The sequence below is a fragment of the Episyrphus balteatus genome, chromosome 1 (genome assembly GCF_945859705.1).
Source record: "Episyrphus balteatus chromosome 1, idEpiBalt1.1, whole genome shotgun sequence".
Classification (NCBI taxonomy): Eukaryota; Metazoa; Arthropoda; class Insecta; order Diptera; family Syrphidae; genus Episyrphus; species Episyrphus balteatus.
Window position 1 is genome coordinate 32251094 of NC_079134.1, and position 27972 is coordinate 32279065.

Consider the following 27972-nt stretch of genomic DNA (forward strand, 5'->3'; position numbering starts at 1 on the left):
AACGATACGTGCTCTACAAGTTACACAATCTTGAATTGAAAAACTTAAAAAATAACTCAAAGCAACTGTGGAGATCTGTTGCCGATGACCAGCCACCAGTGTAGGAAGTACCGTTATTTTTTAAAAATTCTTACTTTTTTTGTTAACATCATAGAATTATGATTGAAGCCTCATATTAAAGGTGAAGTAATAAGCTTTCAGATGGTATAAAATTTATTATAGTGTGTTTTTTTTTAGGAAAGTAAAGTCTAATAAAATCAATGGTGTAAAATGTACCCTTACTTAATTTATTAAAAATGACTGCTTTGCCTTCGAAACTACGAATCAAATTAGTCTTCATATAAATTTTTTATGTTAAAGGGTGTTTTTTGAGGTAATGAGAACATGTGAGTTTATTAAGGGGTTATACCTAGTTGTAATTTTGAAAAAAAATCAAATATTTCTTTTTTCATATTTTGAATGTAGGTACATATACTCCAGTCAAAGCGTCGGAAAAAAGGGCCTCACCTTGCGCAGAGAGGCACTGTCAGTTTTTATTTCATGGATCGATAGGGGTATATTTAAAAGGCTTAAACCCAATTTCTCACCACCTGATCATTCTTATTAGCGGAGTTATTCACAAAAATGTATTTTTTGGGATATTTTACTTCTAAGCTAATATCTTTGCTCCAGATTATCGTAGACCAAAAAATAAACATACATTCTCTTCCTTATAATATTTTCTATCGTTGTATGTAATTTCATTGTATTTGAAAGAGTAAATATAAAATGGCAGCCATTTAAAGTCAAATTCTTGTTGTAAAAAAACACATTTTTGTCATTATTTCGAGAAAAGCTTATATCATGATTGACATTTTTCTAATCTATTTTGTAGTTCTGTTTATGTCCTGCATTTTACAGAAAAAATGAGCTCTTTATCACTAAAGATGGCCGAGCTATTGATAAATGAACGCATGCAAAACCGGTGCGAAAACACCCAAAAATATCGTTTTTTGGGAATAACTCGACTTCAGAATGTCCTACGGCAAAAAATAAAGCAATGAATTGTTCGTTACAACATTTTCTATCAATTTAGTGCACAATCTTTTTGTTGAAACAAATAAAAAATAAGTAATATTAAGTCAAAGTCGTTTTTTTGTTTAGCAAATTCTTGCCTTATTATTTTGCAAACGGTGCGAGTATTGGCTAAGAAAATAAAATATTATTGTAGTCCTTTAAATTATCTACAATTTAAAAAAAAATTTAGCTCTCTACGACCCACACGAGCCGAGAAATTAATTTTTTAAAAAAGGTCCAAATGACCAACGAAAAAACATAAGACAAATTCTCTTATAACAAGAAACAATGAAAACAACCCCTCTCACTGAGAACTAGTATTCGAATCATAAACAAGGGAAATTTTTTTGAATTTTCGTACGCATTAATGCTTTCTTAAAATTATAATAGCTCGGCTCCCGTGGGTCGTAGAAAGCTAAATTTTTTTTTGAATTGTAGATAATTTAAAGGACTACAATAATATTTTATTTTCTTAGCCAATACTCGCACCGTTTGCAAAATAATAAGGCAAGAATTTGCTAAACAAAAAAACGACTTTGACTTAATATTACTTATTTTTTATTTGTTTCAACAAAAATAATCTGCACTAAATTGATAGAAAATGTTTTAACAAACAATTCATTGCTTTATTTTTTGCCGTAGGCCATTCTGAAGTCGAGTTATTCCCAAAAAACGATATTTTTGGGTGTTTTCGCACCGGTTTTGCATGCGTTCATTTATCAATAGCTGGGCCATCTTTAGTGATAAAGAGCTCATTTTTTCTGTAAAATGCAGGACATAAACAGGGCTACAAAATAGGTTAGAAAAATGTCAATCATGATATAAGCTTTTTTCGAAATAATGACAAAAATGTGTTTTTTTACAACAAGAATTTGACTTTAAATGGCTGCCATTTTATATTTACTCTTTCAAATACAATGAAATTACATACAACGATAGAAAATATTATAAGGAAGAGAACGTATGTTTATTTTTTGGTCTACGATAATCTGGAGCAAAGATATTAGCTTAGAAGTAAAATATCCCAAAAAATGCATTTTTGTGAATAACTCCGCTAATAAGAATGATCAGGTGGTGAGAAATTGGGTTTAAGCCTTTTAAATATACCCCTATCGATCCATGAAATAAAAACAGACAGTGCCTCTCATCGCAAGGTCAAATGACGCTTTGACTGGAGTAATAAAAGAATGTTGTCCGAAAATTTCATATTGATACAGCAATTAGTTTCCGAGAAAATACGTATTTGTGAAGACTTTTTAACTAAGTTTACATGGTTCCCAAAATTTTTAAACGCGTTTTTTCTCGAAACTGTGTTTTCAAAGTCGGTGAGCAAAATTTCTCCGAAACGGTTGGAGTGATCGGCTTAAAATTTTTTACACAATTATCTTAGAAACTTTTGTCAGGTAATGAATGAAGAAATAAGGTTTTTGACAATAATTCGATTTTTTAAGCCACTTTAAATTGAACATTTTAGTGAAAAAAAAGATATTTTTGTTTGGAAAGCCGCCTCTTTGTCAAAATCTAAATTTTCCATATTCCTTCGTTCATTGCCTGCATTCGTCTATCCTGGAAATGATTCTTTTGGATTTTTAAATTTTTAATGATATGGATCAGAGATATCTTGATCACCGCCAGACACCTTTTTTTGGAGGTCGTGTATATAAAACACACATCGAATTCTTTTAAAACATGAAATTCTTTATGTTTATATAGTTAAATGCCTCTTCACAAAAAATCCACAAAAAAGAACGCACTTACAACTAGATATAACCCCTTAAAAAAACTAAGTTCTAAAATTCAGAATTCGTATAATATTTGGGATTGGAAGCAAAACCTATAACAATAACATGGTTAAAAGGGTGTTTATTTTTACCGAAAAAAAATGTTTGCCCCTAACAAAATTTGGTAACGATGTTATGGTTATATTTGAGATAAGAAGCTAGAATAGAGATGCTTCATAGAAAAAATTGACTAAAAAGGGTGTTCTTAAAGTCTGTAATAAGTTCCAAAATACAAATGATTTCCTTAGAACCTTACTGAAAAGATGTTTTATTTGTATTGGACGCATAAAATAAAATATACCTTACTTTAAAAGGGTGTTTTTTTTGAGTGAAAGAAAATATTTTCGCCGATTAAAATTTCCGTTCAAGATCTCTACATTTGCCTTGCTCGATAAAAAAAAACACCCTTTCATCCAAACTAACGTTTAAAGCTGATTTTGATAATAATTAGTTCGCCCAAAAAAACAACCTTTCAGTAAAAAGTTCATTTAATTTTTGAGAAATTTAAATACATTTTCAACACCATATCAGGTATCTACTACAGGAAAAAAATACGAAAAAAAGGGTTGTTTCGTTCCTGTAAGCTGTAATAGAAGTATTAACCGTAACTGATGTGTTGTATGGCATTTTGTGTGTTTCGATGCAATTTTGAAGAAAAATTTATTCTGAGTACGAATTTCCGTTTTCGAAAAACGCATAAATCTCAATATCTCGAGAACTGCTTAGATCTAGTCCTACACCACTGTTTTTTAGACAAATACTCAATTAATAAGAACTTAAAACATCCAACAGAGACTAATTAACTCTCAAAGGTTTTCTTCTTAGCATGAAAGGTACTCTACTTGTGCGATGTATTTAATTATAGTTTAATTTCATTGATCTTTACTTCCTACTTTTCTGTTTATTATCACTAAACTACACATTGTTTCAAATCTCGTTACTTACCACAACGACTAAACATAAAAACCATTATTTCATTAAAAAAAAATTCAATTTGGCTTATATCAAGAAAAATGCAAATAATTTAACCATATAACGATGCAATTTACAGTCAATTAACTAGTTGCATGCGGGGGGGGGGGGGAATATAGGCTAATCAAAAATGCACATCCAATTTTCTAACTTATAACATCACTTAAAGCTCTTAAGTCCACCCCAAAGTCGAAATGGTTTATGGAGGGTAGATTTAATGCAACCATCAGCAACTTAACATCCTTCGAACTAAAGCAACATCATCTACAAAAACAATATACCTAAGGTGTAGAGGTAGGTATTTTTATTTTTCTGGATCCCAGTTTCAGATGCATCCTTACACTATTCACGTGTATGTTTGTATAGGTATAGGAACTCGTCCTTTTTTTATTCTTTGGTTTTTGTCTCTATATAAAGAGTGTTCGCCATCTCACCAATTTAGCTCGTTGTCGAAGCAATTAAATATCAAAAAAAAAAATAATAATAATAAAAGAAGGAAGGAAGTTATAGGTAGGTTAAGCCCCAGGACCAAAAGGAAGCTCTCTACAGTAAGTGAAAGAAAATATAGCAAACATGCATGTGCCAGCAGTTTTATTTTTTAATTTTTTTTTTTTTTTGCTTGTACGTTCTCCTCATTTTAACTTTATCCTCTTTAATTTAATTGAAAAAAATATACTCCCTTTCAATTTGAAGGGAATTTCGAGTAATTAGCTGCAAATTAATGTACTTGAGAATGGACCGAGGCAAAAAATGGGTGTATTTTTGTTCGTTTATGTTTTTTTTTTCTCGTTTTATTGCAGCACTCATCATATTACACACACACAGCATATGTTCTTACATATCCTTAACCTCACAGGCATACAACTCACAATTAAATATTATTTTTGCAAAAAAATTTAATTCAATTCACTATATCCAAGCCGAAATGTTTATCTTAAAAATTAAATCATTATTTCATTTTTTTTTTATTTTTGTATAGTAGCATGCGGCGAGTTCACACAACAATACTGTACATTTTTTTTTAGTCCAGGAAAAATAAATTCAAAAAAATATGTTTATATATAGAATTAAGAAGAAGGGTTTTTGTTTAAAAATATCAAGGATTAAAAAAAGTGAAAAATAAAATTATTTTTACGAGTACGAACATTTTATGGTAACATCATAAAATTAAATGCAATTTGTTTTAATTCAAACAAAAAAAAAAAACATTTTTGAAAAAAAAAAATTAGAAAAAATTATTTTTATAACTCGTTTCTAATTTTTACTGGGCAAACTATTTGACATAATATTTTTTAAGGAAAAACTCTGGTTACTGCACAGACAAAAAACTAGCACGAATCCTTTAGAAACCTTACGAATCAAATATTAAGGCCAAGTTCTTCCAATGAACGATAGTTTGCAAACGAAATTTCTATGTCAAAATTTTATTTTTTACCCTGACGCCTGACAGCTTTGTCAAAAAAAAAATTTTTTCGCGAAATGTGCTAGTCTATTGTTATTTTTTATTTTTTTTTTCATTTTTTTTATTTCTCTAGATTTAAGATCAAAACAGCATGTTCAGAAATTGGAACAAAATTTCATCTTCAAGGGCAGACTTCACAACTGTCCGGACAACTTTATTAAAAACAGCATTGAAAAAATTAATCGTTTTTGATGAATCCGGAGAATTTATAAAGCAATATTTTGGATTTTAGACTCCAATTATTGGAAATTTTATTAGCTTTAATTCCTTTTTCTAAAATTCAGTACCCAGTTTTTGAAAATGAACAAACTTGGTATGTATTTAGCATTTCGTGGAAATTATATGCTTAGGCTTTTTGAATTACATACTCTTGTATGGCCAATTTCAGAAAGGTTATTTTTCTCAAAAAAGGTCTCCTAAGATTTTGCATAGAAAAAAGTCCTAAGTTTTTGAAAAGCGTATATTTTAATGAAATACAAAATGGTATATACGTTGGTAAACTTAATTTTAAAAAAAAATTGTTCAAAAATTAATTTTTACAAAAAATAGTTTTTTTTTAGCTGATATTCATTTAAAAAGTTGTTTGAGAAAATTAAAATTTTGCGAAATTTATAGGTATTGGGCATGTAAGTTTACTATTTCTTTTAATTCCAAAAATTGAAAAGAAAAATTAATATAACCAACTTAATGAACGCTTTGGAAGAGCATTTAATTACTTAAACACTGCTTTAAAAATGGTTTGACCAAAAAACGAAGTATTTGATTTCATTTGTATAAAAAGGAATTTTTAGAAAAAGAAATTGAAATTTTATATCAAAAAGGTCTAACATTTTTCAAATAAAAAGTTGTTATGTCTATTAAGAAAATACTTGTCAATACTTAAAAACGTTTACTTAACGTGTTTTCAAACATTTTATTTTTTTTTTAATATATTGTTTTAGATATATTTTATCTATAAATTAATTACACGTACAAAATACGTTCAGGAACTATATTAGTTTCAATATTAAAGACAGAAAGGTACACTTCTTATACTCATACAATATTTTATTTTCAACAATTAACGTTTTCGAGAATAACAATTCTCATCTTCAGATTGTGTAGCAAAAATTAAAAAATTATTTAAATAATTTTGTCAATAAAGTCTAAACATAAAATTTTTTTTTTTTAATTTCTTAATAATAATTTTTTAGCTGGGTTTCGTTTGTTAAAACAAGTAAATAAACCTAAATTATTAGATGCATTTGAAGAAATGTACATAAATAAAACAAAAAATATGAACAAAAATAAAACATTTAAACGATCTTTGTTGCACAAATTTTTAGAACCACTTTCGGCCAAAGAAATATTTGAGACAAAATTCTAGATGCATTAATTCACTTTAACTTTATTATATATTTCGTTTATAACCTTTAAGAAATTATTTTTAAGAAATTAAAAAACAATGTATGTTTAGATTTTATTGACAAAATTATTTAAATAATTTTTTAATTTTTGCTACACAATCTGAAGATGAGAATTGTTATTCTCGAAAACGTTAATTGTTGAAAATAAAATATTTTATGAGTACCTTTCTGTCTTTAATATATCTATAGGGGATATGGAAATTTTCAAAAAAAATTCAATCGACTAATTGATTGTAATTAATCTTTCTCTCTGGACTAAACCGAGTTTTGTTCCTTATCTATAAATTGTAGGATTTTTTAGAAAATCAAAATTTGTTTAATATTTTAGACATTTTTTAATTAAACTAAAATTGCAATTTATATTTTCAATAATAAAATAATTAAAACTTTGACTTGATATTGGTTTTTTTTTAATTCAATTTAAAAATTTCTTAAGAAACCTATTTCTTTCGAGATTTTAAATGCTTCAAATGATTGTCTATTATTTTTCCTGGACTAATTTATGTACATATTTGTTTTCAAGGCGACAGAGGGAGTATAGTACAGGTAAAATAGTACATAAAATCAAGAAATACAAAAAAAATTGTTTCAACTTGGCAAAAACTTTGCTTTTGGGATAAAAACCAAGTACAAAAAAAGTCTATAAAAAAAAGTTGGGTGGATGGGTGTTTTTTTCGTGTTTTTTTGAGTGAAAACAAAAATGATGGGTCACCCTAATGAAATTTGGTAAAAACACTGATTTTGGGATAGAAAGCAAGAATAAAGAGTTTTTATAAAAAAAATTTTTGGTGAAAGGGTGTTTTTTTCGAAGAGACAGTAAAATCTGCATTTAGTCCCAAAAAGCCAATGATTCGCGTAAAACGTGTAAGAACTTATCTATAAATGTTTAATTTGTCATCAAAACCATAAATAAAATGAATCATTGGCTTTTTGGGACCAATGTTTTCAATCGGCTATAACTTAGAGCAATCGTATTTATTTTATTAGAATTAGCATCAAAAAATACCTTGAAAACATGTGTCATATGATGATATTCGACAAACAATTTTTTTCAGTATATTTTTGACCTTCACCCCCTCCCTCTTGTCAGCGAAAAAACACCCTTCCACAAAACTTTTTTGTATAAACTTTTTTGTACTCGGTTCTTATCCCAAAAGCAAACTTTTTGCCAAGTTTTATGAGTGTAACAATTTTTTTTCTTGTAAATGCCTATTTTACCTGTAGGTACTAGTAGGGCTGAAAAAATCTCTAAAATGATTTATATTTACAAGAAAAGCAGTTATTTTTTGTTTTAATTTTTTTTTAAACAATTTCCTTCCTTTTTATTTTTAACTTGTATATAGCTTTTTGTTAGTTTTGTTGTTGTTATTTGTTTTGTTTTATTAGTATATTTAGAATAATTGTATATATATTTTTTTAAAGATTTTTATATATAGGTATATTTTATCTGTATAAAATCAAAGAAAAAAAAATATTAACAACAAGGCATATTAAAATGTACATACATTATTAAATATATGGAAACAATAAAAGATAATAATAATAATAATTTTATACAATAATAATAATTTTATAGTTTTTATATTGTATGGAAATTAAAAATTTTAAAAACTATAAAATTTATTATAAATTTATATAATTCATTGCGCTGAAGAAAAGGCCAAGCATTTTTTGATTAGTTGATGTTAGATTTTTTTACCTCCGGATCATCAACATTTGCATTGATTTCATTTTCATCGGAATTTTTAACTTCATCGGAATTTCCTTCAATGTCACGTGCAGGTGCACTTCCAGTAGTTGGGGTATTTTCCAATGGAGTTGTTGGTGCTGATGTAACAGTTCCTTCGGCAACTTCTTCACCAGATTCCAATGGGCGGATATTGATAATGCGAAATTTGAATAAGGCACCACCAGCACCATCGCCATTGCCAATGACAGTTTCATTTATTTCAATTTTGTGGCCATCAACAACCTGAAATTTGAAAAGACATATTAGTTTAAAATACAAATACTCTCAACATTATTTAAGTAATAAGTAAGACATAAGCTAGAAAGCAAAAATCATATTGTCGGGTAGGGTGAAAAACAGCTTACTCCATTTTAACACCCCTGACACAGATAAAAACATCTTTAAATGTTTGAATAAATCCAAAAAATAAAAAGTTATTATTTAAGTTACGTACCTAATAAATAAAAAAAAGAATTTGATTAAATTGGAAAGATATTTTGTGTGAGTTATTTCCTAAAAGGAAAATTAAAATAATTTTGACGATTTTGATAAAAAAATAGCTTTTCTGTAGCGTATAAGGTCATACTTTTAAAATTAAAAAATATTTTTTTGAACCGTTAATTAGTAAGAACCTACCCGCCGTAGAACCATTTTCTATATATCTGACTTTCTCGCAATTTTTTGTACAGAAACGTCTTAGTAGCAAATTAACAATTAAGAATATTTTTCAAAAAAATAATTTTTACACAAATTTAAAAAAATATCCAAAATTTTACTATGAAAAACTAATATTTTTGAAAATTATTTTTATGTTTTTTTATAACGTCAATAAACATTTCATTTTTAGTGGCATACCTACCAAATTCAATTTTTTTTTTAATTTTTAAAACTTAAAAAAAAATAAATTTAAACTTTTTGCTTTAGGTACAAAAAGTCATAAGAATTTTTAATATTTTGAACACTTTTTATAATATGAAAAAGTACCTACTTGCCACCAAGTCGTGCACTTAAATATATTTTTTTTTTTTTATATTTTTTCGAAAACAGATTTTTTCTGCTTTTTAATTAGGAAGTTGAAATATGCATAGATATTTTTTTTAAGCCCGAATATTTGAATATTTAGTTAAATAAGACAGAAGTCATGTGTGCAATTCACACGAGGTAGAAGTGAAACCTTAAAAAATCATATTTATTTAAAAAAAAAAAAAAATTCGAAAAAAATCTACCTTTTTTTATTCCATCACCTTTAAATTCATTTTTTTTTTATATGACAACCTATAATAAATTTTATATCATCTGAAAGCTTATTATTTCAACTTTTATATTACGCTTCAATTATATTCCTACCATGCCTACAAAACAAGTAAGAATTTTTTAAAGCCAATTATGTCGAAATTTCAAACTGAGATTACGGTACTTCCTACACTGGTGGCTGGTTATCGCCAACAGATCTTCACAGGTGTTTTGAGGTATTTTTCAAGTTTTTCAATTTAAGATTTTGTAACTTGTGGAGCTTGTACCGTTATGTGTGATATATTAAATGATAGATAATATTATCAGCATGCGTGAAAATTTCCAACAAAAAACAGCGTATTGCATAGCTTGATAGTGGCTCTACATCGATTTATAAAAAAAAATGTCATGGCAATACTTGAAGACATACAAAACGTATCAATTACATTTATCAGGATTTTCTTTTAATTGCTTATTTGAAATGTGAGTATTAGAAAGCTTTGGAAACACTTTTTAAAACGTGGAAAAAAAATCTGATAAAACCTATTCTCTTAAATGGCGGTCTGAAAATATAAACATAGTTCAGATAAGCTTTCAAAAATCAGTATTTTTATGTTAAGCCTTAATTTTTTCCTTCAAAAGTTATTTGACTGTCAGAAATCCTCAGAATCAACTAATCTTTAAGATGTTATTGCAAAACTATACACACTCAGAAAAAAAAAATAAATTTTAAAGAATTCCGCCAATAACTCATTTTTGTTTTTGCACATTTCAAAATTCTAATATTTCAAATAAGAACTGAGAAAGTAGGTAAATTGATTTTTCCCCTTGTAAAAATGAGGATTTCTATTTCGGCATTCTGTAATTCTGTTATGAGATATTCAAAACACTTATACGAGTTACAAAACTCTGAAAAGGCTTATATTGAAAAGTATGAAAACTTACCTTAACAACTGAAGTTGTATCGTTAATAGGATTCGATCCTAGACCAAAACCTGATTCTTCGCTTGACTCATCTGAATCAGAATCCACTGACCATAATCGGTTACGGAGTCCTCTGAAGATATCTATAAAAATAAAAAAAAAAAATAAAAGAAAACACATAAAATTACTTGATTTTATTTGAAAGTGTCGCCTCATTGAAAATGACTTAGAAAACAAAATAAAACATATTAGCATTTTGAATGCAAATCACTGTCAAGGACCTATAAGGCTTTGAAATCACTGTATGATGTGTTTCATCATTCATCCTTCTGGATCTAACTGACAAGAGCAGATGATATATAAAGGTACAACAGAGAAAGGGGATAAGAGATGCGAAAGTAAATTTACATTCGATGAAGTGTAAGTACTATGAGAGGAGAGATTTGAGCATACGACCAACGACGACGACGTGTTTGTTTTTCTGCTGTTTGGCTATATATCTGCTCGGCTCATCGTACCACTCTTGCTGTTTGTAGATTGTAAAGGTACTATAACTCACAAAGGACTCTCTAAGCGAAAGTAAAACGTATAACATCAACGCACAAGGACAATGACAATATAACAACGCGCGCTTTCTCCTTACTCTGCCCGATGAGCTTTGTTGTACAATCTCGTCGTCGTATGTATAGGAAAACATCACAAACGGTTTGCACAATCACAACACAGAGCAAACATTATCGCCCGATGTTAGTCGAGAAAAGCCTAATGGGAACATGCACAGGTGTAGTTAAGTGCTAAGTCGATTCATCCCTTTTTCTTAATGTATGCATTCTCGAAAAGGATTTTGTGTGTTGATATATATTTGAGTGTGTGTGTCTGTGCATGGGAAAAGAATGTTTTTTTTTTTTTTTATTTTTTTGTTTGATGCCTGTTGTCAGAACTAAGCGGATGTAAAGTTGACATTAAGTTTATTTCTTCGTGTTTGAGATTTTTTTTTTGTTTTTGTTTCCTTAATGTTTTACTTTGCCAAACAGACCGGTGATTTACCTTACCCAATATACGCACATCAGAAGTTCTATGAAGATTCTTCAAGATTCTAGAAATGTAAATGGAATTATAAAATCGTGCTTGGGTCAAATTGCAGGAACATTTTAAATTTAACTTTAAACATAAATGTGCGTTCTGGCTTTTTCATTTTATAAATGTTCTTTTTTTCACAAAAAAAAGTAACTGCTTGTTCAATAAAACAATAATTTGAGATGGCCTCTAAAGATGAAAGAACCATAACCTCCCAAATTTGGAAGAATTGTGATTTTTTGACATTGCTATGAAAATATCTTAAAAATTGCAATATTGCATATTTTTATACAACGACAATTATAGTGGAGTAAATAAAGCTTAAAAATTGGCAATATAAGGGAACCCGGCCGAACAGCTTAGATTTTGATGATCTTTTTTTTTCAAACGTCGGTAATTAAAAATACTTTAAAGTTTATAGATTAAAAATTGCCGGTGTTGCCGTTTTGATTTTTTAAATTTAATTGAAGATTTTTGTGAACAAAAACAAATTTTTTTCAAAAATTTTTCTTAAATTTCATAAATTAATTGATGCCAAAAGATTGTCTAGGAAATTCAAAAAAAAAAAAAAAAAATATATGGGAGTGAGGGACAATCTTCCATAGTTCAAGCGATAGATGCAATTTTCTTATGAATTGACTTCAAATACAAAAAAAAAATATTTGAACACAACGGCAACACCTACAATATTCAAATATACATTTTTTAAAAGCTAGAAGCTTAGTTGTATATGTAAAATTAAAATTAAGTTAATTGAATGAACGGCTTTTGAAAGAATGGTAGGTAATTGAACTCAGATTTTTGAAAAAAAAAAATTATTGAAAAAATTTTAACATGTCGTTTTTTAAACTTGGTCGTAATATAAAATGGAAAAAGGAAATGAAAATATGTATTACGGTTTATGAAAAAAATTAAAAAGTATTTCATTTTCGAAGAACTTTTTTTAATGAAAGTTTTGAAAAAAAAATGTAACTTATTTTTTTTTTTTAAAGTTCAACATCTAAACATAAAATTATTTTTTATTCATTTAATAACCCTTACTGTTGTAAGTTAAATAGCAAAAATTTAAAGTTCCTATTTACCACAGTCTTTGAGAAAATTAATTATTTCAATGCAAAAATTCAGTTTTAATAAAAAAAAACCATTGAAATTGAAGTAATTTTTCATTTTTTTTTTTCAAAAGTGTGATATATTTTACCTTTTTTTGCTTCGAAATTCAACTGATTTATGGCCAAAAATTTTTTTTAAATAAATTCATATTTTATTAGAAAAAGTTTGGAAAAAAATCATTTTAAATTTTTCTAATAACATTTTTTTTTTTAATTCTGATTTTGAGGACCATTTTTTCAAAAAGTCTTGATTAAATTTAGTGGATTTAAATTTAAGAGATAAGAATGAGCTTCTGGCTTTTTAAAAATGTATTTTAAAATATTGTACGTGTTGCCGTTGTTTTCAAAATATTTGTTTTGTGTTTGAGGTCAGAATGTTAGAAAATTGCTTTTATCGCTTAAACGATGGAAGATTGTCCCTTACTGCCTTTTATATATTTTCCTTAAATTACCTAGAGAATCGTTTGCTATCATTTGTTTTATGAAATTTAAGCAAAAAAAATGGTTTTGTTAAAAAAAAATTAATTTTAATTTTAAAAAACAATACGGCAACACCGGCAATTTTTAATCTTTAGACTTTAAAGTATTTTTAATCACCAAATTGTCAAAATCAGAGCTGTTCGGCCGGGTTCCCTAATAATTTGCTTTAGTTACTCTACTATTAAATGATATCTGATTTCTTGTATGAAAATGTATTTAAAAAAAAATATATTTGATAATCGTTAGGGCTGTTTTTTTTAAATAATTTTTCTATACAAACTTTCCAACATTTTTCAAAAAAAAAAAGTTGATATTAAATCTTGAATAAATAGTTAATTAACGCTTTAAAACGAAGTTTCGAAACAATTCCCGTTTTCAAAGAACCCATTTTTCAAACAAAAAATTTGAATATGTTGTTTGCAGGATCGTGTTTTTTGAAAATTTTACGGTTACTTAAATGCTTTTGTATAAAATTTTTTGTTGAAAAAGTTGTGTACGATATATTCAAAAACCCAAAAACGCATTGAATGTCAAGTACAGTTTATCACGTTTCAAAATTATTTATTTATTATTTTTTTATTTAAAAAGCTGGTTCTTATTGTTTGTAACATTATACACACAAAAAATTCTTATCAAAAAATTAGTTTTCTATTTCCGTTATATGGCAGGTTCCGTTGCGATAACTAAGGCTCAAAATAAAAAAAAAAATATTTAAAAAAGAACGGCAATACCTACAATTATGAACGATATCTTTTTTAAAAGCCGGAGTTTTACACAAAATAAACTGCCTAAATTGATTTTTAATCAAATGCTAAAAACCATATGTTTCTATGTACTATGTAGTCTAGTTTTTGAGAAAATTGAAAAATAGGAAAACTACTTTTTTTTAAGAATGATGTTTTAATGATATTATTGCTGAAGGGGGGTTTAGTTCCTTTTCTGGCGAAGGAGACCAGGCAAAATACTTTAAATTAAAACGCTGTTGACATTTACGCCTGTCTGGTGACTTTACAGATAAAAGCTATTGATATTGGCGCCTGCCTGGCGAGATATCTAGTGTTTTTTTCTTGAGGGTACCTACAGCTCTCAACTTACTCTATGTATGTATAAAATATCAAAGATCTTTTTAATGTTGGCACTGTAATGCCAAACTTATCGAAAACAGTTAAAAAATTCAAAATCTGATAAATAAGTCGCTTTCGTGTTTTTCAATTTTCTCAAAAACTATAAGGCATAGAAACATTATGGTTTTTAGTGATTGATCAGGAATCAATTGAGGCAGTTTACTTTATCAATCAATTTTGTATTCAAGTCTAAAATCTTAAGAAAAATAGTATTCAAGTACGTTTTTTTTCAGCCTTTTTTCACAATTTATTCGATTATTTAAAAAACTATTGATTGAAATAACTTGATTTGAAATTAAAAACTAATTATAAAAATTTGGCTTTTGAAAAAGGTATCTTTTATAGTTGTAAGAGTTGCCATTGTTTTTAAATATTTTTTTTATCAATTTTAGTCCTTTTTTAGTAAATTGCCCTTCCCTCCTAAACCGGAGGAGATAGCCCCCCTCCCATAGTAAAAATGCTTACACATATTTGACTGTTCTACACTGTTTTCACCGCTTTAGTTATCGTACTTTTACCCCTTTAGTTTTGGTCCTAAAAAAATTTTTAAAATTTGTGTGCTATTTGACTTTAAATATAATGGATAGTGAATCAATTGGGATAAAGTCAAATTTCCAAAATCCTGAAAACTTGTCCATTTTATGAATCTTCAAACATCTACCTTCATTCTTTTAAATGTTCCTTTATTTTAAAATTCGTTGTACCTACCATCTTATTAAAAACCATGAACTTCTGCTTCATCGAATATAATACTCTACATGTTCCCAATATTCTAACAGCTTACAAGTACCTGTACCTACCTTGGACTGAAAACTCGTATATAACCTACATTCCTAAAGTTATTTAAACCTTTACACAATATACTATTTCAAACAAAGAATAATACAAAGACAATACAAAACACCTTTCATTGGAATTGAAACCAAGTTCAGAAGTTCAAGCTTCTTATTCAATCAATAAACCAACTCGGTTGTATTTTCTACACTTTCTTATACATTTCTTCAATTTCTTTCTCTGGCAAAAACAATCATCACATCAATCCAGCCAACCATTTTAGTTTGATCCTTGGTAACTGTTACAAATTTCATTTGTCACCTCACTTCTAAATCTTATATTTCACTTAGGGTTCAACTTTTAACACCATTTTGCCGTTAACTTTATGCATACTACACACGCACACCTTCTTGCAAAGTCACAAGACTTGAGTCAATTTCAAAGAATATATTATAAAGCAACAAACAAAGTATCAGATAGAGAGAGAAAATAACCAATTTGAGGAATCCTTAGAAAAGCTTTCCGAATGGGATTGCATGTAGAAATTTTCAAAGAAATTACTCATACGCCCTGTTTCACCATATCGTATCGTGTGATGTATTCTCTAAGTTTTTGTTGGTTTCATTTAATCCCAATGTCATATTCACTCGATATATAGCTGGTGGGTAAAATGCATTTCAAGGTAAATTGTCAATAACAGGAACTTGAAAGAAAATGCACAACAAAGTGACTTCTTAGTGACAATAATCTTGAAATTCACAGCAACTTAAGGTTGAACATGAAAAGCAAAAAAAAAAAAAAAATCAGAAAAAAATGTTAAATTGGATGAGGAACTATTTGGCAAGTTGTAAAATAACCATAAATCAGCCTTAAGCAGTAATATTGTGAAATCTTTAGTAGGTGTTAGTTTTTAAGTTGTTATGTTTTGTTGTTATTATGTCGAAATGCTGATGAAAATAAAGTAAATACGAATTCGTGGGTACCTGGAGTGGTTAAGTTACCTTAAGGGTCAAAGGTTGAACTACTTACAACAAAGGTAAACGACTTGCTTAAATTTTCCGTTAAGATCTGTGTACTAAGATAGCAGAATACCTATAATTCTAAGTGCTAAATTTTCAGTGTTTTGAAAATAAATTTGACTCCAGTTAATTTAAGTCACAGTGTTTTTAGTAAAGAATGCAACGACTGAAAACATAATTCAATATCAATCAAACATGTTCAATATTGTGATATGGTATGAGGTAAGGAAAGAAAAAAAAAATTCAGTACCGAGAATGTAAGAATAATTAATTCAAAAACTGTCTTCTAAAGTGGAAAAAGTGGGGGATAAAGCTAATATTTTTTTATTGGAGCAATGACAGGGAAGTACAATGTACTTTATCTATAATCCTTTGGGGTAATCTTTTGAGGGATTTTCTAAATAGCCAGCGGCCCTATACAAATTTATAGAAGTGGCAATTTATATTCTGTCATTTTTGTTCCTGGGGTCCAATAAAATATTTAGTAAGTGAAGTGTTGCTTGTAAACAAATAGACTGTTTCAAAAATCTCCATTTGGTTATCTCCAACATGGTTTTTTACGTCCCTTTTTTGAATTTCTTCAGTAATCGTAGCTTTTCAAACCATTATTTTTGGTGCAAGCCCTAATTTTATAGCTCCAACGCTTTTTAAAATATTTAAGGTTTAAGATTAAGTGTTTCTTGGGTCATTAACCCGTGCCTCTAGGGTCATACTTTCCCCATACAAATTTGTATGGGAAATTTTTAACTCATACATAAAATTTTTTTTCTCTCGAGTTAAACCATCTTTTTTCAAAATGTTTGTTAATTCTGGTTATAATTTTTTAATTTTCGGAAAAAAAAAAAATAAATTTAAACGTATAAAAACGGCAAAAATTTCAAATAAAAATTTAAAAAATTAAATTTTTTGATTTATACACACATTTTTGAATGCAATATTGGAAAATATTTAAAAACCAATAAAACTGCATTAAAAAATGTGTGATAGGTGGTGTACTCTTAAAAGAATAAAATAAAACGTAAAAGCAAAAACCACGAAAACAGCTAATAATTTAAAAAGCCGAAATAAAATATAACAAATTTTTTTAAAGGGAAATTTTGAATGTGATCTTTTAAAGTAACTTTTTTCCAACCAGAATTATCAAACATTTTAAAAAAAGATGATTTAACTCGAGAGAAAAAAAAATGTATGTATGTGTTAAAAATTTCCCATACAAATTTGTATGGGGAAAGTATGACCCTAGAGGCACGGGTTAATGACCTTTAAAATTTGCTAAATTCCCCTTATTTAGGTCCTAAACTTTCAATCTGGGGGGTGTCTCCCCCGAAAACATCACTTTGGGAAATAACGGACACCCTAATATACATATAAGATATGAACCTAACTAGTAAAAAAAAAAGATATGGAGAAATAAAGTGAGTCCCGCAAGCTTGCCAGCCTGTCAGTCTGTGTAAAGAAGAAGCTACAGCTTAAAAGGATAGATTAAAATTAAACTTGTTATGTAGCGTTTTTTGGAAGGGTTTTTTGAATTTATTTTTAGGAGTAAAAATAGGACCAATTTTGTAAAAGTTCAATTTTCTCAAAAATGTTTTGATGGAAAAAATTTTGAAAATCATTATTAACGGTAAACCTGCCATTCTAAACTTCTCTCAAACGACAAATTTGATTTCAACACAATTGTCAATATAAAAGCATTTATAAAGATTTATTATATGTAGGTACCTACCTAAATCAAAAATAAAATTTTGAAAAAAAAAATTAAATTAAAAAAAAGGTTTAATTCTGTGCGTGGTGAATATAAATCGTATCGCTTGCGTTTTGGAAAAGAGAAGTTATTTTATATTTGTGTAACGGCCAATTTCTTCACATGAGTACTAAGGGAGCTTAGTACCCGGTTTAGCTAGACCAGGTCCTAGCACTGGTACTCGGTCCTAACGAAAAGTTAGTACCTGAGCAATTCTTCACATTTATAGGACCTGATCTAAATTCACAATGCGGTCCTAAGAAATAATTCGTATAAAACTGGTCTAACTGTCATATTGACAATATTTTGATGTTTGAAATATAGTATTTTGGTATTTCATCAAATTAAACAAAGCAAAATAGATAAAAAAAAAATGTTCATATAATTAAATCACCATTTAGAAAATATAAAAAAAATATAATGAAGCTTAAGAAGACCCAACAAGAAAAGATTTTAAAGATATATCAAGAAGTGTCACAATCAAAAATGAAATGTCATGATTCTACGATGAGAAATTTACTGAATAATCTGGGCAAGCAATGGATAAACTACCGGAAGAAGAATCATAATTATTAAGAAATAAAAAAGATAGTTTGCGTAATATGTTTGTTCCTACATATTTCAATAAAAATAACAGTTCTTAAAAGCGCAGTCCCTTTTTTTTTGTGTGATTATGTCTCTTAGAAGTCATCAGTGCGAGACGCGTTATTTACCACAATTTGTAGATATTAGCGACTAAATTTTTGTTAAAAAAGTCTACCCACAACTTTTTTGAATTAATTGGCGGGGCAAAATATACTGACATGACAGATATTGAGGCATTGGATAAATGCAACGTACCGATTGACAACATTTTTCACCATCAAAAATTAAATTCATTTTCTTAAAAAAAAAATACAAAAATTAAATGCACAAATTTGTTAAAAAAAAATGCCAAAATAAGAATAAATATCAATAAAATAAAAAAATATCTATTTTAAAGGACACCAAATCTCAAAACATAAATATATTTTTAAATAAATGCAAGAAATCCAACCAAATGAAGTATTATCCTCGCTAGACTCTCGATTTTTAGGTTCTAACTTTTAGGACGTCCTAAGCAAAAATCGGTACCAATTTGACAGTACTAGGGCTTAGAACTTGTGTGAAGAAATGATTTGGTACCGATTTAAGTACTAACGATTGGTATAATAACCAGGTCCTAGCTGATTTTGAGGAGCTAGCTAGTACCGAGTCCTAACTAGTACTCGGTCCTAAAATGACGGTTCTAGGGCTTAGTACTTGAGTGAAGAAATGAGTTGATACCGATTTGAGTACTAACTTTAGGACTAGGACCGGTACTAGCGCTAGGACTCTGTGAAGAAATCGGCCGTAAGAGCAAACATGGTTTTTTTTTTCTTTAGTTGACATTTTTTGTTTTATATTTTATTTTTTGAAATTTGAAAGTGCGCGAGTGTATCTGTTTCGTTAGAAAAAATCGTTCTGTCTTTTTCACACGAATGTCTAATATTTCGTAAAAGAAGTTTTTTTATCTCGCTTCAATATTTTGAAAATCAATAAAAAATGTCTTGAAAAAGACGTTTTTAATTACACTGGTTTACAAGGGTTTTGTTGCCGAAACAAAAATATACTTTTCTGAAGGTTTTTGGTGTGCTGAACTCGAATCCGAAGTCAGAAACAACTAATCAGCTCCCGTTTTTGAGATATTACCGTTAGAAAATGCAAAAATACGTTTTTTTTTAATTCTTCGGACCTTCTTCTTTTGTATAAAGAAAATTGTTTGAGCATATTTAGTAACGGTTTCTATGTGAACTGTTTTCCATCTTTCGACACCTGTTTAAATCTTTTCAGTATTTTTTATATTGCCCGAGATATCTCAAACTGAAGTAAGTGGGTTTGGCTTCATATATCATATAGAAGATAATGACGTTATAAAATTTATAAAAATACCAAACAACTTAGGATATCTCGGGCAGTAAAAAAGATATCGGAAGGATTTAAACAGATTTAAAAAGGTGGTAAATAGTACTTATGAAAACCTAACTAAACTAAATATGCTCAAAAAATTTTCCTTATATAAAAGAATAAGGTCCGAAGTACTGCATTTTCTAACGGTAATATTTCAAAAACGGGAGCTGATTAATTTTTTTTTTTTACTTCAGATTCGAGTTCAGCACACCGAAAACCTTCAGAAAAGTATGTTTTTGTTTCGGCAACAAAAAAAAAGTTTAATTTTGTTAACCAGTGTTATCAAAATTTTCAAAATATTTTCAACCTAAAGAAACCTTTAACTGCAATCAATTGGGGATCATTAGAGGATTCAAGATAAGTATTTATTCTATACGTTTTTAGAATTTCCTAGAATTATTTTTCTTAGTCCTGAAGAAGCGTGTAAGCACACGTGAAACGTCGACACAGAAGATAAGACAAAATCTAAACAAGGCCTATAGCCAACGAAGAAGATTAACTTTATCAATCTTACAATCACTCAATTTGTATGTTGTTTGTTTGCATCAAAATCTACCTGTTTACGTCCAAATTGGGGATCATTGTACAATGTACACAGATAGTGCATATTACAAATTGAAGGGACATTAAACGAATTTTAAAATGGGCAACACACTGAATATTAGTTCGTCCTCAAGGATAATACTTATTCGTTTTTACCCTCTCAGTTCAGTAAAGGATTGCTCTTGCCTTAACATCTATAAATATACAAAAAAGAAATATCCAACTGATTTTGTCTAAACTGATGTATTTCTTAGCCAGCCTTCTAAATGCGTTTTCTGGGATCAATGCTATGTGTATGTGTAACTTAAGTAATGCATAAATTCACAAAATTTTGTGAAACATTTCTTGTTTATTAACGCTTGAGTCTTTACCTAGTTTTTGAAGTGAAAACTTCTTTAGTATCGTAGGGATTTGAAACAAGATGAAACGAAAACGCGAATCAACTTCAACTTGTTATAACTTTTTTGTTTTAATAGATATATGAATGAAATTTGTACTGTAGATAGGTAATTAAATAAATTATAATTGTACAAAATTTCAATTAATTTCATATTCAAAATTCGGAGATAACGGTAAAAAGATGTTCTTTTCCAACACACGTGATATTTTTTGGTCTAGTGCACATACAAATTTGGTTTAATACGCATGCATGATAAAAAAATATAAAAATACCTCAAAACACCTGTGGAGATCTGTTGGCGATGACCAGCTACCAGTGTAGGAAGTACCGTAATCTCAGTCTGGAAATTCGACATGGTTGACTTTAAAAAATTCTAACTTCTCTTGTAGACATCTTTGAAATAAGATTTATACATCATTATACAAGGTGAAACAATAAGCTTTCACATGGTATAAAATTTTGTATAGGTTGTCAAACAAAAGAATTAAAATTGATTTAATAGCATGAGAACATAAAAATAAATGTTTTTTTTCGCTTTTTGGATGAAATTTCATCGAGTTTAAAAAATTCTAGCTCTTTTTGTAGATGTCTCATACACCTGATCGATACATATATTTTGAGCTAGTAAAAACAATAAGCTTTCAGATGGTGTAAAAATTTGTATAGGTTGTTAGGGAAAAAAATGGATTTAATAGTGTGAGAAGATAAAAATACGTGTTTTTTCGCTTTTTTTGATGGAAATTGATCGAGTTCAAAAAATTCTAGCTCTTTTTGTACATGTCTCAACGAACGATGTATATATTTTGAGCTAAGACAATAAGCTTTCAGATGATATAAAATTTATCTAGGTTGTCATATAAAAAACATGGATTTGAAGGTGATAGAATAAAAATAGGTAGATTTTTTCAATTTTTTTTTTTTGCAAGAAAAATGATTTTTTAAGGTTTCACTTCTACCACTTGTGAATTGCACACATGATTTTTTTTTTGCTTTATATCCATATAGGTTTGCGTTGTTTGTTTTTCCCAAAACAAACTTTTGATGTTTATTTTCAAATATTTGCATTTGAAATTTTATATACGAATGTATATTATTTACGAATGTCAAAAAATTTATTTTCTTGAGTGATTTCAAAACATCAAAGACATTTTTTTGTTTTTTTGAATTTAATTCACATAACCACTTGCATTTGGAGTTATGCAAATTAATTAGAACACCAAACACTTGAAACCCATTCACTTTGAAATACTACCAAAAAATTTCAAATGCACTTGTGTCAAATTTTATCCAGAAAAAAAAACAAAAAATCATCCTCCTTCCCTCCCGCCCTCTCTACTCAAACAAACATTCATTAAAATATTGAAACCAAAAAAAAAAACACAAACACAAAGTGAAAATTATATGAATAAACCTCTTGAGCTCCTCTAGTGGTGCACCAGCATATCTGGGTTAATGCAGCTCATTGCACTTTTGACGAATTCATTTTCTCGTTGATTTTATATAAAAATTTTTTTTTTTTTTTTTTGTTATTTTGTTGCAGAATTTTTTTCTGTATTTTTTGACATAAATTTAAAGCACAGAAGAATAAAAAAAAAAAGTATCAACGCGTGAGGGAATGTCGTTAAGAGTAGTCGTTTGTCGTCGTCGTGTTGATGTTCATGACACCATTTTTTTTTTTTTTATATATATATAAAAATATTATATATTTTTTTCCATGGCATCATTTGAGTCTTCCTAGAAAAGAAAGAGAAGAAAATCACTCAAGCAATTAAGCCGGCAAACGACAACATTGTTGTATAAAAATAAATCACTCTCCATTTGGGAATTCCCACAAATTAACATAGAACATTGCTAAGATTCATATCGCGCATTACAAAATCACAACTAATTATTAGCTTATTAAAATGAACGATGCACAGATTAGGGATATACAATGCGAAAATTAAAACAACTAATCGTGAGTACATCAGCAGTTCGTTATGAAACGTCAAAAAGTGCTAAAAAATTATATGAATAATAACATGATGGAAAATAAAAAAAAAAAAAGAAATTAATCTCTGTCATTTAAAATATATGATATATCTGTTTGAGCTTTTTTATCAACAATAAAATGACTAATAGTTTATTTTGAAATTAAATATAGTGTCAGTGACAGTTAAAAATGCACACCTTGATTTTGCACAAGAATTGAGGTGAAGTCCTAAAAAAAATCTCTTTAATAAAGACATTATTAACTTTTTACTTTTTTCATTTACAAGCCTCCAACCCAAATTTTTGTTAAAGATTTTGGCACGTAAAAATTGGTAAAAATCTGGTATTAACGAGTATTTAAGACAGATTTCAAATAAAGTTGTAAACGAAGGAATTCCACTAACACAATTCAGTCATGTGTTGAAATTTATCAGAATTTTTATAGGGCAAGTATTGGTTTCGTGTCGAAAAAAAAATTTGAGGTTTTAATCAAAACCAACATTACGATGATGGAGAATTCCAAAAAAGTGGGTCCCGCAATTCCGTCCGTGCGTCTGTACGTCTGTGCGGTTGTGCGTCCATCTGTAAACATTTCCACAGCCTAAACGGGTGGACGGATTTTCTTCAAGTTACAGATGATTTTTATGGAATTTTGAAAGTTGGTTTTTTTTTTGTTTTTTATATCTCGCTTAGAAAGTGTACCTCCCATACAAATTTTTCAATTCAAACCAAATAACTCGAAAACGGCTCTAACGATTTTGATTAAACAGACGTAATATTCAAAGCAATTGCAACAAAACTGCATTTTTAGTTTTTCCCAAAAAAGTCAAAAAAGTGTACCTCCCATACAAATTTTTCAAATTATACCAAATAACTATAAAATGGCTCTAACGATTTTGATTAAACTTAACAAACGTAATATTCAAAGCAATTACAATAAAACTGCATTCTTATTTTTTTCAAAAAAAGTCAAATAAAAAATATTTTTTTTTTTTCATTTAACAAAATTTTGCCCTAAATGTCGGCTCTTCCCCAACATCAACAAAATTTCTTTAATTGATTTATACAGAGGCAGCTCTTAAAATCTACAAGTAAACTAACATAAAAGTGTTTTAAACTGTCGTGCATTTTATTTTAAATCCGGTTTACTCCGAAACTGCTTATTCGGTTTCAACGAAACTTTTTATTCGATTTCAACGAAACTTTTTGTGAAAAAGCATTTATATAATTTTAATTAAAACTAAAAATAAAATTTCAAAAAAAATAATTTTTGGATTTTTAAAAAAGTTTTGAAAATTTTGTTTTGAAAAATCAAATTTTAGAAAACGTGACATTGAATTTTTTTGAAATTACGTTTTTAGATGATGATAAGTGATTTCTACAAAATAGCATAGGTATTAATATTATTTAAAAACTTTTTTTCCAAAAAATTATTTATAAAAAATTAGTTTTTTTTAAAAAACGACTGTAACGATTTTGAAATTTTTTTTCTAAAAATGCATGTTAATATATCAATCAAAACTGCATGCTTGTTTTGTGGGGCGATTGGATTTCAGATGTTGTTTTATTTTTTTGAAAAACGAATTTTATTTTTTTTTTTTTTATATACTACATTTCCCAAATTTTTATATAAAAAAGTCTTAAAAATGTAAGCAACTTGAGCAAGTTCGTGCGACCCAGTCGTGCATTTTATTTTTATTGCGTTTTAATGAAAGTTTAAGTAAACTTTAACCTACTTTGTATGTAATTTAAAATGTTTATGTAATTAAAAAAAAACTAAAAATATGCTTTTATCACGCACTATAAAATAAATTAAATGGTCTTGACCTCCAAACGAGATATGAAATTTAATTTCTTTTTTAACAAAAAATATTTTTGAAGTTATACTATGAAAATTTAGTTTTTGACAAGAATGTCAAAGGGATTATGACGCGATCACCCTGGGTAGCAGGGCTGTCGTTTCACCTTTAGAGTACGCAGTACTTTAGTATTTAAAAATGCAGTACGCCGCAGTACGGCAAACATAAAACACACAACACGTAGCAAGTTACATGTTTCATGTGGCAAGTTGCATGTGGCAAGTTGCATGTGGCAAGTTGTATGTGGCAAGTTGCGTGTGGCAAGTTGCATGTGGCAAGTTGCATGTGGCAAGTTGCATGTGGCAAGTTACATGTGGCAAGTTGCCAGGGTTGCAAAAAGCTAACATTTTAGCTCAGCTCACAGCTCAGCTCAAATTTGAGCTAGGTACCATAGCTTACCTCATTTGAGCTGAGCTGAAAGTGAGCTGAGCTGAAAGTGAGCGCCCCAACTTCCAACGCCTATATCTCGGAATTTTGAAAAAAATGAAAAAAAATTTTTTGATGCCAAAAGGTAGCGGGGACTCTAACCTACATTTGGGTACAACTTCCATCCCTGTAGGTACACGCGTTCTCAAACCAGGAGAACTTAAAGGTAAAAAAAAAGTTAAGCCCGATTCTGAAAAAATAGGCATGATGTGGCGGTTTAACATGCAAGGCGATTTTTTTAAAATCTGACAATGTGCAAAGCGTAGGCCCATGACACAAGCTATCATTTGGCATCATTCCCAAAAATTGCTCTCAAGCGGTTTAGCTTCTAGGAGCGTTCAAAGATTCGGGGATTTTTCGAAAAAATATTTTACCCCAACTTTCAAAGGCGATTTTCTCGGAATTTTGAAAAAAATCGAAAAACCGGATTATACCACTATTGGGTAGCTGAGAATATAAGCTTTCATATGGCACCACTCCCCTGTCTCTAGATCAAAGCGTTCGAACTCCTATATCGCGGAATTTTGAAGAAAATGAAAATGAAATTTTTAATGCCAAAAGGAAGCGGGGACTCTAACCTATATTTGGGTACAACTCCCATCCCTGTAGGTCCACGCGTTCTCAAATCGGGAGAACTTAAAAGTAAAACAAATTAGGCACGATTCTGATAAAATAGGCATGATGTGGCGGTTTAACATGGAAGGCGATTTTTTAAAAATCTGATAATGTAGCTCAAATGAGCTGAGCTATGGTACATAGCTCAAAAGTGAGCTAGCTCAAAATTTGAGCTGAGCTGTGAGCTGAGCTCAGCTAACTTTTGAGCTTTGTAGCAACCCTGCAAGTTCCATATTGCTACTACTAGTGCTGAAGCACACACAATTCTCATAAAATTACCATATCGCACATTTTATGCGCAATTCATTTACTTTCGTTAACCATAAACCGTACGTTCTGAACCGCACAATATGAGTAAATTTCACAGAATAAATTGAAAACTACATGGACGCAAGGAGGATGAAAGAATTAATTTATTGTTCACTTGATAAAAATGTAAAAAAACTAAGTGTGGATTAATTACTTCATAATAGAAATTAAAAATATCAAATGAAATTCATTTACATAATACTGAATGAGAAGTATAACTTCAGTCGCGTGTACATGTGTACACACACTCTTTTTTTTGAATAGTTTTGTTTTTTATACAAATTTTCAAAAATTGAAAAAAAAAAAAACAAAATTGGTACAAGAAAATATTAATCGAAACCAAAGTTTCACCAAAATTCATTGGTCCGTTTTCAAAAAATTGATTTTAAAGAAAAAAAAAAAAAATAAAACACATATATACAGATTTATGTATTTATTTATTTTATTAGACCAATTTTTTGTTACTTTAAAACATAAATATAAATCTACAAAAAAATTTTGAACTTCAAAATAATCTTAATCTTAAACTTTAGTATTATAAACCTTCTAAAACTTTCTTATACAAATTTTCATTGTAATCAGTTGTGTCGGTAACGAGAAAGTCAGAAATAAAATTAAATTTTTCGGCACCAAAACTAACGGTAGATACCTGCCAACCAAAAAAGAAATCTAATTTATTTTTTCAAAAATTACTCAAACCATTGAGATTCAAAAATTTTTCTGTAATATAACAATAAGATCCTGTTTTTAAAGTAGGTAATGAAAAAATATTTTTTAACTCATATTTACGGTACCTCAAATAGAACTATTTTTGTTTTTTGTTTCTGGAATTTCTCGTAAATGACTAATCTAATTTAAACAAACAAAATGTCTTATAAAGCACTAAAGGAACCTGGATATAAAAGAATAAAAAAAAAATTTGAAAAATATTTTTGGATATGAAGAAAAATATTTGTATGGGTTTATTTATGTTTTCTTAAAAATGGCATGTTTTCTAACTTTAAAAGTAGGACACAGCCAACACTAAATTTAAATAAAATCATTAGAGGGATTTTTGAGAAAAATATCATTGTCCATGTCCATATTCGTCATAAATGAAAAGTAGGTACCTTTAATTTTTTCCCAAATCGAATTTAATAAATTTTTATTTCAATTTACTAGTGTATATTTTATTTATTGATGTTTTTAGGATTTTTAAACGACTTTTAGAGACGGAACTAATATTTTTGATTTTTTAACTTATGAATTTACTAACCATTCAATAATAGCATTATTAAAAAAAATTTTGCATTGAAAACAAAAAATTAGAAAAATTACCTAAGTTTTTTAGTTTTTTTTTTTTTTAATTTATATTTAAGTGTAAGTGAAATCAAAAGATACCATATTTCTTGAGCCTGATTTTAATGGTTTTAATAAAAAAAACGAAGTATGCCATCTGATTTATTGTATGAAAAGGAATTTAAAAAAAAAATTGAAAATCGTTAGAGCCTTTTTTTTTTAATAATTTTTAAGACATACAAATTTTCTACCTTTAAACAAAAAGCTTGGTATGCTATTTTGAAGAAATAATTAATTTACACTAAAAAACGGAATTTCAACATATTTCACTAACCCGTTTTCAAAAAATTGATTTTTCAAAAAAAAAAAAATTTTGAAATATTTTTTAAAATCCAAAAAATTGTTTTTTAAAAATTATTCTAAAATTTTAAAATAGCAGCTAACAGTTATTTAAACGCTTGTGTGTAAATATTTTCGTTGAAATCAGGTCATTCTTGTGAGAGATATTCAGAAAACAAAAAAACCGTTCCATGGCAGGTACCGTTAATAACACTGGTCGGCAAAAAAACAAAAAAAGTCGGGCGCAAGAACTCTGTAAGGTAATTTTAATAAACTTGAGTGTGCTGAATTCAAAACAGTTTACAGATTTTTTCCATCACGTCTTGTTTTTAAGCTCTGCTCATCACAATTTTAGCTATAAAGTCCCAAAAACT

The 27972-nt window shown here is 28.4% G+C and overlaps 1 protein-coding gene across 1 annotated transcript in view; it reads right to left on the reverse strand.

Annotated features, from left to right (window-relative positions):
* The window catches only part of LOC129912775 (uncharacterized), a 132430-nt gene that overhangs the window by 21838 nt on the left and 82620 nt on the right, over window positions 1–27972 (reverse strand). The window contains exons 4-5 of the mRNA XM_055991230.1: window positions 10585–10706; window positions 8356–8649 (exon numbers count right to left, since the gene is read on the reverse strand). Coding sequence (XP_055847205.1) covers window positions 8356–8649; window positions 10585–10706 — 416 coding nt within the window. The remainder of the gene's footprint in view (window positions 1–8355; window positions 8650–10584; window positions 10707–27972) is intronic.